General features: G+C 44.5%; 1 protein-coding gene across 3 annotated transcripts in view; it reads left to right on the top strand.

Annotated features, from left to right (window-relative positions):
- Window positions 1–14,000, top strand: part of LOC106560892 (janus kinase and microtubule-interacting protein 3) — an 88,219-nt gene that overhangs the window by 16,381 nt on the left and 57,838 nt on the right. For all 3 annotated transcript variants that reach the window (XM_045687563.1, XM_045687564.1, XM_045687566.1), the window contains exons 2-4: window positions 2,603–2,882; window positions 10,581–10,823; window positions 11,389–11,631. In XM_045687563.1, the coding sequence (XP_045543519.1) occupies window positions 2,733–2,882; window positions 10,581–10,823; window positions 11,389–11,631 (636 nt within the window). In that variant the 5' untranslated portion in view covers window positions 2,603–2,732. The remainder of the gene's footprint in view (window positions 1–2,602; window positions 2,883–10,580; window positions 10,824–11,388; window positions 11,632–14,000) is intronic.

The following is a 14,000-nucleotide window of genomic DNA, read 5'->3' as shown; positions in this document are numbered from 1 at the left end:
AAGGAGATGATCCAGAGAGAAGCCCAGGCTATTCAACTGTTTGCTGACTTTACACACCACGGTTTTGGGGAGAAAGCTATATTCTAGATGTGTTTGTTTCTAGTTCATTTCATCTCTGTGATGATGGATTTGGTATTTATGCAGCAGTCTGTCACAACAGACTCATTTCCCAGTAGTTTAAAATGTATTGTTTTAGTGATCGTTTCACTGTCTTTTGGTCGTGATGTGAATTGCTCAAACTGTCTGTAATATTCTGTGATCAGTCCTTCAAATATCGTCATATGAACATGTGTCCTGTAGATTCATGACAATTCACAGGTTTTGCACCTCTCTCTCTCTCTCTTGATTCTTTTGGGTCCAGTCTGGACTGGCTCATGTATAATTCAACTAGCGTCCTGGTCGTGTAGAGAGAGAGTTGTGGCTTGGAAACGTGTCACTGTATTGGATTTCTCCGGGCCAACACACAACAAAGTGTCTGTGTTTAATGTAGTCCTCATGTACCAAGGGGCTGTGTGTTGCCTATTGGACATACTGGAGATCAGTGGTTACACAGAGGAGGGAACCAAAAAGCTTTGAGATTGTAAGCTAACATACTGTAGGACCACAAACCTAGCTGCACCGAAGGCTTACATGGATATATTTAGGCTGATAGATATTCACATAGATGTACATATGGCAACCACCCGGTTACTCAACCCTGCACCTTAGAGGCTGCTGCCCTATGTACATAGACATGGAATCACTGGTCACTTTAATAATGGAACACTAGTCACTTTAATCATGTTTACATACTGTTTTACTCATCTCATATGTATATACTGTATTATATTCTACTGTATTTTAGTCAATGCCACTCCGACATTGCTCGTCCTAATACTTAAATATTTCTTAATTCCATTCTTTTACCTTTAGATTTGTGTGTATTGTTGTGAATTGTTAGATGTTACTGCACTGTTGGAGCTAGAAACACAAGCATTTCACAACACCCGCAATAACATCTGCTAAACATGTGTATATATGACCAATAACATCTGCTAAACATGTGTATATGTGACCAATAACATCTGCTAAACATGTGTATATGTGACCAATAACATCTGCTAAACATGTGTATATGTGACCAGTAAAATATGATTCGGTTTAAAGGGAGTGGATCTGCCGTGGAATATACATTAACATTAGTGTTCCCACTTTACACATAGTTGCTTTTATCTGCTGGTAGAAAAACTAACAGGGCAAGTCAAGGATGTTTTTATGTGCTTGAATTGTCGAACACAGGTGAATGTTATGAGCTTGGTGGAAGCAGTCTGGTCTCATGAGAGCTCACATTGTGTTTTACTTCACGTGAGCACAGTGGTCAGTCTGTTTGACCAGGCTAGAATGTTATTATAGGAAGCTGACGATGAGAAGAGGATTAGAGGATTGGGTCGGTGTGACGTGATGCAGATTTACCTTGTCATGACACAATGTTGGAGAAGACTTTCAAAGACTCCTCCTGCTGTTTATACTATCCTAATCATTTAGTCTACGTTTTGCCTAGCCAACATTTCTCAGAGATTCCACAGAATGGGAAACCGAAAAGGCTTGGGAACCTGAAGTTAACCTTGGGAAGTGCTGGCAGAAACCGGTGCGAGGCAAGTCTGTCTGCAAGGCTGCTTGTTGAAACCGGTGAGAGGCAAGTCTGTCTGCAAGGCTGCTGGTGGAAACCGGTGCGAGGCAAGTCTGTCTGCAAGGCTGCTGGTGGAAACCGGTGCGAGGCAAGTCTGTCTGCAAGGCTGCTTGTTGAAACCGGTGCGAGGCAAATCTGTCTGCAAGGCTGCTTGTGGCAACCGGTGCAAGGCAAGTCTGTCTGCAAGGCTGCTTGTGGCAACCGGTGCGAGGCAAGTCTGTCTGCAAGGCTGCTTGTGGCAACCGGTGCGAGGCAAATCTGTCTGCAAGGCTGCTTGTATATGTCGTAGTAGAGCTTGAATTGTTGACACACTTACAGTTTGAATAATTATAGACACTCTCCCTACGGTTCATATTCTTGTTTACCACGTAACTGTGTTTCTGTCTTGTGTTTTCCTCCTCCTCTTCCTCCTCCTCTTCCTTCTTCTTCCAGGTGGGACAGAAGAAGTAGACAAAGACTTCAAACACTTAAGTTGTTGTCTAACTTGTTACAAATGGATCAACAGTCTAACTTATTATAAATGGATCAACAGTCTAACTTGTTATAAATGGATCAACAGTCTAACTTGTTATAAATGGATCAACAGTCTAACTTTAAAAACAAAAATAAAAATGTAATCTTTATTTAACTAGGCAAGTCAGTTAAGAACAAATTCTTATTTACAATGACGGCCAACTCTGGCCAAACCCTAAACTGGATGACGCTGGGCCAATTTTTTGCCGCCCTATGGGACTCCCAATCACGTCCATTTGTGATACAGCCTGGAATCGACCCAGGGTCTGTAGTAACGCCTCTAGCACTGAGACACAGTGCCGTTAACCGCTGTGCCACTCGGCAGCCCCAACTTGTCAAAAAAGGATCAACACTCTAAGTTGTTATAAAAGGAGCAACAGCCTCTTTACTAAAATGTTGTGTCGTGTCTTGTTGTTCCAGGTGGCCCAGAAGATGTAGCTGAGGACGGCAGGTTGACAGAAGGCTGAAGACACTAGAGAAGGTTCTCAGGTGCTTCTTCCAGAGAGGTGGGGGGCTTGGGCCCTTGGAGCACCACCTCCAGGGCCTCACCATGTCCAAGAAGGGGCCCGGGGGGGCCGGGGCTGGGGGCCGAGGCAAGATGGAGAGGGCCGATACGTTGGCGGCCCTGCAGGCTGCCAATGAAGATCTTAGGGCCAAACTCACAGACATCCAGATAGAACTACAGCAGGAGAAAAGCAAGGTGGGAACTATAAGACACACATTGATTTAACATGTATTTGACCAGGAAGTCTCATTGATGTTAGAATACCTCTTTGCCAAGGCAGGCCTGAGGCACTACAGTGGTTTTTAGATTGGTGTTTTAGACATACCCTCAAGGTAGATGTGGTGGTATACAGACAGGTTACCAATATGTCTGTGACTTTCAATATTTGATGAGGAGGAACTTGGAAAGGAGTGAAGTCTGTCTCATGGTGGGATAAAATGATGAAACATCCATGTTACCACTCAAAGCAGCCGCTGGCAGTTTATTGTTCTGTATTTTTTATTTAACATGGCCAGTCAGTTAAGAACAAATTCTTATTTACAATGATGGCCTACACCGGCCAAATCTGGATGACGCTGGGCCAATTGTGCACCGCCCTATTGGACTCCCAATCACAGCCGGGTTGTGATACAGCCCGGGATTTGAAGCAAGGTGTCTGTAGTGACGCCTCTAGCACTGAGATGCAGTGTCTTAGACCGCTGTGATACAGCCTGGAATGGAACCAGGGTCTGTAGTGACGCCTCTAGCACTAAGATGCAGTGTCTTAGACCGCTGTGATACAGCCTGGAATGGAACCAGGGTCTGTAGTGACGCCTCTAGCACTAAGATGCAGTGTCTTAGACCGCTGTGATACTGCCTGGAATGGAACCAGGGTCTGTAGTGACGCCTCTAGCACTGAGATGCAGTGTCTTAGACCGCTGTGATACAGCCTGGAATGGAACCAGGGTCTGTAGTGACGCCTCTAGCACTGAGATGCAGTGTCTTAGACCGCTGTGATACAGCCTGGAATGGAACCAGGGTCTGTAGTGACGCCTCTAGCACTGAGATGCAGTGTCTTAGACCGCTGTGATACAGCCTGGAATGGAACCAGGGTCTGTAATGACGCCTCTGAGATGCAGTGTCTTAGACCGCTGCGCCACTCGGGAGCCCAGTATCAGACAGACGTCTCTTCCACTGTAGATTATATTTTTCTCTGCACTGAACAATCTCCTCTATATTAATTCATTACAGGGGTAATGTGGCATTACTGTAATACAGATTGGCTAATACGTATTCCTGTCTATGGATGAGTCACAAATGGATCCCTACTGCCTACTAAAGTGCACTACTATGGGCCTTGATCCCTATGGGCCCTGTAATATGCTGTAAAGGGAATAGGGTGCCATTAGGGAAGCAAGCCTATGTAATCTGTGCACGATAGGACTGTTTCAATGTCAGTGTGCTAGTTGACTGACAGCCTGAGGGGCTAATGGTTCGGCTGAGGGGGCATGCCTGACATGTACCTGTCATTGGCTGTGTGTTTTGACTGACAGCTTGGGGAGCTAATTGCATAGCTGAGACCGTTACTGACATGTCCATGTCATTGGCCTTGTGTGAATGCCTTGTAAAGGGGAGGAGCTGGGAGTACATTAGCTAACTTTCCACTGCTGAGTGTCTGTTTAACTTGTCAGGACATGCTTTACATTATGAGCCCCATTCTGTCAGTCTGGCTTTAGTCTCACTTGAAAGTAACTGTGGGAAGAGACTAGCTTGGCTCCTCTGTTTGGTTACATTGACGAGGGACACCACACCAATATCATTATGTTGTGATATGTTATAATATGTTGTGAGTTTTATATGAATTGTCTTGATCACATATCCCATATCTGTCTCAACAGAGTAGTGGTCACTGGTCAGTATGGTATGATGGTAACCCCAATGTCTCTGAAACAGGTTTCTATTGATCTACAGTCAATCAAATCAAACTCTACAGTAGCCTAGTCAGCCTAGTGTTAATGCTATTCTACCATTCTACAGTAGCCTAGTCAGCCTAGTGTTAATGCTATTCTACCATTCTACAGTAGCCTAGTCAGCCTAGTGTTAATGCTATTCTACCATTCTACAGTAGCCTAGTCAGCTTAGTGTTAATGCTATTCTACCATTCTACAGTAGCCTAGTCAGCCTAGTGTTAATGCTATTCTACCATTCTACAGTAGCCTAGTCAGCCTAGTGTTAATGCTATTCTACCATTCTACAGTAGCTTAGTCAGCCTAGTGTGTCTGATTAAAGATTGTTTCCATGTAATCACAGACGACTCCAGTGTCTGAGTGAGGGAGGCAGCCCAGTGCTCCTGAGTGAGGGGGTCAGCCCAGTGCTCCTGAGTGAGGAGGTCAGCCCAGTGCTCCTGAGTAAGGGGGTCAGCACAGTGCTCCTGAGTGAGGGGGTCAGCCCAGTGCTCCTGAGTAAGGGGGTCAGCCCAGTGCTCCTAGGTAAGGGGGTCAGCCCAGTGCTCCTGAGTAAGGGGGTCAGCCCAGTGCTCCTGAGTGAGGGGGTCAGCCCAGTGCTCCTGGTTAAGGGGGTCAGCCCAGTGCTCCGAGGTAAGGGGGTCAGCCCAGTGCTCCTAGGTAAGGGGGTCAGCCCAGTGCTCCTAGGTAAGGGGGTCAGCCCAGTGCTCCTGGGTAAGGGGGTCAGCCCAGTGCTCCGAGGTAAGGGGGTCAGCCCAGTGCTCCTAGGTAAGGGGGTCAGCCCAGTGCTCCTAGGTAAGGGGGTCAGCCCAGTGCTCCTAGGTAAGGGGGTCAGCCCAGTGCTCCGAGGTAAGGAGGTCAGCCCAGTGCTCCGAGGTAAGGGGGTCAGCCCAGTGCTCCTAGGTAAGGGGGTCAGCGCAGTGCTCCTAGGTAAGGGGGTCAGCCCAGTGCTCCTAGGTAAGGGGGTCAGCGCAGTGCTCCTAGGTAAGGGGGTCAGCCCAGTGCTCCTAGGTAAGGGGGTCAGCCTAGTGCTCCTAGGTAAGGGGGTCAGCCCAGTGCTCCTGGACTCTGTGTGCTCTGCTCCAGATGATCTGCAGCTATCTACCCCCTGTAAGAGTCCATGTCAAAGGGACCATTGTGACATCTAATGTTAGACACTACTGTCTGTGTGTGTGTCTGTGGAGGCCAGGGGGTCCCTTCCCTGTTGTTTGGCTGTCTGAATGAACAATGCTCTCTGCTCTGCATGTATGACCCAACCAATGCAGGTTTAGTTATATACTGTAGAGCAAACTGTATGATATAACAGGTTTAGTTATAGATAACAGGCTGTATGATATAACAGGTTTAGTTATAGATAACAGGTTTAGTTATAGATAACAGGCTGTATGATATAACAGGTTTAGTTATAGATAACAGGCTGTATGATATAACAGGTTTAGTTATAGATAACAGGCTGTATGATATAACAGGTTTAGTTATAGATAACAGGCTGTATGATATAACAGGTTTAGTTATAGATAACAGGCTGTATGATATAACAGGTTTAGTTATAGATAACAGGTTTAGTTATAGATAACAGGCTGTATTATATAACAGGTTTAGTTATAGATAACAGGCTGTATTATATAACAGGTTTAGTTATAGATAACAGGCTGTATGATATAACAGGTTTAGTTATAGATAACAGGCTGTATGATATAACAGGTTTAGTTATAGATAACAGGCTGTATGATATACAGGTTTAGTTATAGATAACAGGTTTAGTTATAGATAACAGGCTGTATGATATAACAGGTTTAGTTATAGATAACAGGCTGTATTATATAACAGGTTTAGTTATAGATAACAGGCTGTATGATATAACAGGTTTAGTTATAGATAACAGGCTGTATTATATAACAGGTTTAGTTATAGACAACAGGCTGTATGATATAACAGGTTTAGTTATAGACAACAGGCTGTATTATATAACAGGTTTAGTTATAGATAACAGGCTGTATTATATAACAGGTTTAGTTATAGATAACAGGCTGTATGATATAACAGGTTTAGTTATAGATAACAGGCTGTATGATATAACAGGTTTAGTTATAGATAACAGGCTGTATGATATAACAGGTTTAGTTATAGATAACAGGCTGTATGATATAACAGGTTTAGTTATAGATAACAGGCTGTATGATATAACAGGTTTAGTTATAGATAACAGGTTTAGTTATAGATAACAGACTGTATTATATAACAGGTTTAGTTATAGATAACAGGCTGTATGATATAACAGGTTTAGTTATAGATAACAGGCTGTATTATATAACAGGTTTAGTTATAGATAACAGGTTTAGTTATAGATAACAGACTGTATTATATAACAGGTTTAGTTATAGATAACAGGCTGTATTATATAACAGGTTTAGTTATAGATAACAGGCTGAACTTGGTGACATCCTCACGGTTAATCCATTTTATTCTGCATTTACAGTATACCGGTATTGTCACGATCGTCGTTTAAATAATCGGACCAAGGCGCAGTGTGAGTAGAGTTCCACATATTTATTAAAGTGAAACTTCAAAACAACAAAGAATTAATGAACGTGCAATACGTAGCGCTCATAGGCACTCATACAAACAATATCCCACATCGCAGGTGGGAAATAGAACACACTAAGTATGATCCCCAATTAGAAGTAACGATTATCAGCTGCCTCTAATTGGGAACCAAACACATACACCAACATAGAAAAAAACTAATTTGAAATCCCCCTAGTCACGCCCTGACCTAAAACACCATAGAGAACCCCGAGGGCTCTCTATGGTCAGGGCGTGACAGGTATATAATATATTAGTAGTATTATTATTACAGTATACCAGTATATAATATATTAGTGGTATTATTATTACAGTATACCAGTATATAATATATTAGTAGTATTATTATTACAGTATACCAGTACATAATATATTAGTACTATTATTATTACAGTATACCGGTATATAATATATTAGTAGTATTATTATTACAGTATACCGGTATATAATATATTAGTAGTATTATTATTACAGTATACCAGTATATAATATATTAGTAGTATTATTATTACAGTATACCAGTATATAATATATTAGTAGTATTAGTATTACTATTACAGTATATCTATCTATTATTTTGACCTAGTAGTGACATATATCATTTACGGCATAAATGTGTTTCATTCGGTAAAATCTTCTGTAATTACTGTATATAGTGTACAGTGTTTAGGCTTTACAGTATGTGTGGTCTTCTCTGTTGGGTGTAATTAATTTAACGGATGACTGGGTCACCATAGGACACACGTGGGGTGACACCATGGCCCTCCGGCTAGACTTGCCACATGTACTGAACCATCCCAGCTCCTGCACTGCTACACTGCTGCATGGCCAGCCTGTAATAACTCACTGAGGCCTGATGACAGCTAATATGTCATCGCATTTCAAATGGATGCTTCAGTCTCTCTGTTAGATCTCCATTTAGGTTGGGGGGTTCAGTTTTCACTCAGCGGTATGGCCTGCTATGCTACTCTTGATCTCAGGGAAGTCAATTTTAGGACAGACAGACAGACAGACAGACAGACAGACAGACAGACAGACAGACAGACAGACAGACAGACAGACAGACAGACAGACAGACAGACAGACAGACAGACAGACAGACAGACAGACAGACAGACAGACAGACAGACAGATATCATTCATCATCATTTCTTTGAAGGTGCCACGGCTCTCAGGGAGACTTGAGGGGCAAAGCTTGGAGTCCATATGGCTGGAGCTGTTACAAACGAATATATAGGCCTGCAGACTCTACAGACAGGGACCAGAGTTATACTGGTTTACATGGCCTGTAGACTCTACAGACAGGGACCAGAGTTATACTGGTTTACATGGCCTGTAGACTCTACAGACAGGGACCAGAGTTATACTGGTTTACATGGCCTGTAGACTCTACAGACAGGGACCAGAGTTATACTGGTTTACATGGCCTGTAGACTCTACAGACAGGGACCAGAGTTATACTGGTTTACATGGCCTGTAGACTCTACAGACAGGGACCAGAGTTATACTGGTTTACATGGCCTGTAGACTCTACAGACATGGACCAGAGTTATGCTGGTTTACATGGCCTGTAGACTCTACAGACAGGGACCAGAGTTATGCTGGTTTACATGGCCTGTAGACTCTACAGACAGGGACCAGAGTTATGCTGGTTTACATGGCCTGTAGACTCTACAGACATGGACCAGAGTTATGCTGATTTACATCTGCATTGCCACCGCTATCCCCTGTAACTACTGAAGAGATTTGTGTCATTACTGGATGAGAGCTTAGAGTAGACAACAGAGGATACAGTTATAACATCTGTAGACCAACAGAGGATACAGTTATAACATCTGTAGACCAACAGAGGATACAGTTATAACATCTGTAGACTAACAGAGGATACAGTTATAACATCTGTAGACCAACAGAGGATACAGTTATAACATCTGTAGACCAACAGAGGATACAGTTATAACATCTGTAGACTAACAGAGGATACAGTTATAACATCTGTAGACCAACAGAGGATACAGTTATAACATCTGTAGACTAACAGAGGATACAGTTATAACATCTGTAGACTAACAGAGGATACAGTTATAACATCTGTAGACCAACAGAGGATACAGTTATAACATCTGTAGACTAACAGAGGATACAGTTATAACATCTGTAGACCAACAGAGGATACAGTTATAACATCTGTAGACCCCTCCCTCCCTCCCTCCCTCCCTCCCTCCCTCCCTCCCTCCCTCCCTCCCTCCCTCCTCCCCTCCCTCCCTCCCTCCCTCCCTCTCCTTCCATTAGTACTCTGTAATCTGTTGTTTCTCTAGCCATGCATACAGTACATTGGATCATCTGTAGTGGTCCATTCGGTGCAGATCTATTTGTGGTTGGTCTGCCTGGAGCAGCACCTGTCAGTCAGTGTTAAAGTGGTGGGAGAGACTCAATATGACCCTAAATGAACCTGTGGGTTACTAGGGGGACACATACTATGTAGTATGACTAGAGCCAGTGGGAACTTCTCTGCATGTAGGCTAGATATCAAATCAAATCAAACTTTATTTGTCACGTGCTGAATACGTGCTGAAGTGTAGACTTTACCGTGAAATACTTACTTACAAGCCCTTAACCAACAGTGCAGTTCAAGAAAGAAGTAGACTAAAATAAAAAGTAATAATAAAATGTAACACAATAAAATAACAATAACGAGGCTATATACAGGGGGCACCGGTACTGAGTCAGTGTGCTGGGGTACAGGTTAGTTGAGGTAATTTGTACTTGAAGGTGGGGGTGAAGTGACTATGCATAGATAATAAACAGCAAGTAGCAGCAGTGTACAAAATATATGACCTGACCCGACCTACAATCTCTACAACCTACTGTAACAATGGATCTCCCTCATCTAAAGTGACATCATAGTATGAATCCTGGGGTCATAACATCAAAGCTTTCAGCGTTTCAGAACACTGGCTCCAGTCGATCTGACTGAATGTGTTCTGAGTGGTTTTGCTGCTGGGCTGTGAGTGTCTGTGATGTCTCATGTCGCTCTGTCTGGTGTCTATCCGTCCGTCCATCTCTCTCTGTTGTCAATAAGCTAGACATACAGAGAGGTCTGTCCAACTCTGGCTATGAGTGTATGTAATGTCTCTTGTTTCTCTTTCTCTTTCTTTCTTTCTTTCTTTCTTTCTTTCTTTCTTTCTTTCTTTCTTTCTTTCTTTCTTTCTTTCTTTCTTTCTTTCTTTCTCTCTCTCTCTAACTCTAACTCTAACTCTAACACTTTCTCTCTCGCTCGCTCGCTCTCTCTCTTTCTCTCTCTCTCTCTCCCTCTCTCTCTCTCCCTGTCTCTCTCTCTCTTTCTTTCTCTCTCTTTCTCTAGGTTAGTAAACTGGAGAGAGAGAAGAGCCACGAGGTGAGACATGAGCAGCACAAGTCTACGGTGGTGGTGACTGAGCTGAAGGCCAAGCTCCACGAGGAGAAGACCAAGGAGCTCCAGGGACTCAGGGAGACGCTGCTACGGAGCCACGAGCTGGAGCTGATGAGGGTTATCAAGATCAAAGACGGAGAGATCCAGAGACTACAGGCGCTGGTTAATGCGCTGCGAGATGGATCCACAGACAAGGTACCATACAATACAACTTCACTGTCAAAATTGGAATCGGAAGTTCATATTTTTGCTGTCTTATGTTATTCCCAACCCCCTGGACACCACTGATACATACACACACAGGAGAGAATGGTCCCCCTGGACACCACTGATACATACACACACAGGAGAATTGAACATACACACACAGGAGAGAATGATCCCCTGGACACCCCTGATACATACACACACAGGAGAGAATGGTCCCCTGGACACCCCTGATACATACACACACAGGAGAGAATGATCCCCCTGGACACCACTGATACATACACACACAGGAGAGAATGGTCCCCCTGGACACCCCTGATACATACACACACAGGAGAGGCTAGGTACAGCACAGGTTCAGCTGCAGTGCAGCATCCCGGGAGATGTTTAGGTGGTCAAGGCCACAACGATAATGTTTTTTGTTGTTGTAATGTTCTGATATCAGCAGCCCTACAGTAGCCAGTTCAGTCCATCAGGGAACTTGCAGCAGCAGACCTTCTGGTTACTGGTCCACCACTCTAACCTCTGGGTAACCTCCCCTCCCTGTCAGGTGAAGACAGCTCTGTTTGCGGAGGCGCGTGAGGAGGCCAGGCGTGGTTTTGAGGGGGAGAGGAGCAGACTACAGCAGGAGATCTATGAGCTGAAGGGCATGAAGAGACAGATGGAGGAAGCTCTGAACTTGGCCGTACAGGCAGACAAGACCAAGGCTTCTGAGATACGCTCCGTCTATCATGTACACCAGGAGGAGATCACCCGCATCAAGAGGGAGTGTGAGAGGGAGATACGCAGACTGGTGAGAGGGAGATTATACTGCTCATCACACACACACACACACACACACACACACACACACACACACACACACACACACACACACACACACACACACACACACACACACACACACACACACACACACACACACACACACACACACACACACACACACACACACACACACACACAGTAGAGTAGACCTCATTGCTTTATAAACTGTACATGTTATTTACAGTCCCATGATCCCTTCTGAATGAGTGTAATGTGTAATGGAGGGTGGATAACATGGCGTTTACTGTAATGGGCTTCAATGGGCTGTAGTGAGTAGAGATCAGGTGACCTGTGAGGAGAGCTCAGAGATCGTCCTGCCCAGCAACAGTCTGAAAGTCCATCCCAAATGGCACCTTATACCCTACATAGTGAACCTCTTTTGGCCAGAGCTCTATTGGTTCTGGTCAAGGTAGTGAACTACATAGAGAATAGTGTGTCATTTGGTACGCATCCTGATGTACTGAGCTCCAGGAGGTCTGGCCACCACTTTCCCTATAGTCTGGTTCACTCATCCATAGGTGTAACATATCAATGTATACACTCCTGAATAGAAATACTGGCAGCAATAGGCTAGCACTGCCCTAATACTGCCTCAGCAATAAGCTAGCACTGCCCTGATACTGCCTCAGCAATAGGCTAGCACTGCCCTAATACTGCCTCAGCAATAAGCTAGCACTGCCCTGATACTGCCTCAGCAATAGGCTAGCACTGCCCCAATACTGCCTCAGCAATAAGCTAGCACTGCCCTGATACTGCCTCAGCAATAGGCTAGCACTGCCCTAATACTGCCTCAGCAATAAGCTAGCACTGCCCTGATACTGCCTCAGCAATAGGCTAGCACTGCCCCAATACTGCCTCAGCAATAAGCTAGCGCTGCCCTTATACTGCCTCAGCAATAGGCTAGCGCTGCCCCAATACTGCCTCAGCAATAGGCTAGCACTGCCCTAATACTGCCTCAGCAATAAGCTAGTACAGGTTAGCATCAGCAGGCTATAGCCAGGTGAATGTAGCAGACAGTTTAGCATCAGCAGGCTATAGCCAGGTGAATGTAGCAGACAGTTTAGCATCAGCAGGCTATAGCCAGGTGAATGTAGCAGACAGGTTAGCATCAGCAGGCTATAGCCAGGTGAATGTAGCAGACAGGCTAGCATCAGCAGGCTATAGCCAGGTGAATGTAGCAGACAGTTTAGCATCAGCAGGGTATAGCCAGGTGAATGTAGCAGACAGGTTAGCATCAGCAGGCTATAGCCAGGTGAATGTAGCAGACAGTTTAGCATCAGCAGGGTATAGCCAGGTGAATGTAGCAGACAGGTTAGCATCAGCAGGCTATAGCCAGGTGAATGTAGCAGACAGGTTAGCATCAGCAGGCTATAGCCAGGTGAATGTAGCAGACAGGTTAGCATCAGCAGGCTATAGCCAGGTGAATGTAGCAGACAGGTTAGCATCAGAAGGGGATAGCCAGGTGAATGTAGCAGACAGGTTAGCATCAGCAGGCTATAGCCAGGTGAATGTAGCAGACAGGTTAGCATCAGCAGGCTATAGCCAGGTGAATGTAGCAGACAGGTTAGCATCAGCAGGCTATAGCCAGGTGAATGTAGCAGACAGGTTAGCATCAGCAGGCTATAGCCAGGTGAATGTAGCAGACAGGTTAGCATCAGAAGGGGATAGCCAGGTAAATGCTGTAGATATGTTTCTGTATGTGGGCTCTGCTGACTTTAATAGGGCAAGCTACAATATCTAGCTGCCAGTGAGAGTCATAGACAAAAGAGAAGAGGAGGAGGAGGAGGGAGGAAGAGGGAGCTCCATGGAGAATTATGACATCACCACATTCTGCAGATGAAAGCATATGGAAATAAGCTATTAAAGCAGAATTTAACATCTTAAAGACAGAGATACTGGATGGATCCCCTAAATGCTTCTGAACATGAATGTGGGCTATCTAGACTTCAATGTTATGGCTTGCGTCTAAGACGGGTCCCTATTCCCTATATAGTGGACTACTTTTTACCAGAGCCTGCATAGGGCTCTGGTCAAATATAGTGCACTATATAGAGAAAAGGGTGCCATTTTGGACAAAGCCAGATATGGTTTATGCCCCTCATTACTTCTGGAAATGTATGTGGGCTATCTAGACTACAATGATATGGCTTGATGCACAGAATGTAATAATTGAAGCTGTGTATCTGCGTGGGAGAAAATGAGCTTTTAAACATCAGCAGAAAATGGCTAATTTGCAGGTTTCATTTCCAGTGTGTTCAGATGTTCAGTGTTCTCCTGAGGGCAGCAGCACATGAGTTACTGATGATAATAAAGGCCTTGTCAGCAGCTAGTGGG

The sequence above is a fragment of the Salmo salar genome, chromosome ssa01, assembly GCF_905237065.1.
Source record: "Salmo salar chromosome ssa01, Ssal_v3.1, whole genome shotgun sequence".
Classification (NCBI taxonomy): Eukaryota; Metazoa; Chordata; class Actinopteri; order Salmoniformes; family Salmonidae; genus Salmo; species Salmo salar.
This window is presented reverse-complemented; position numbering and strand designations above follow the sequence as displayed.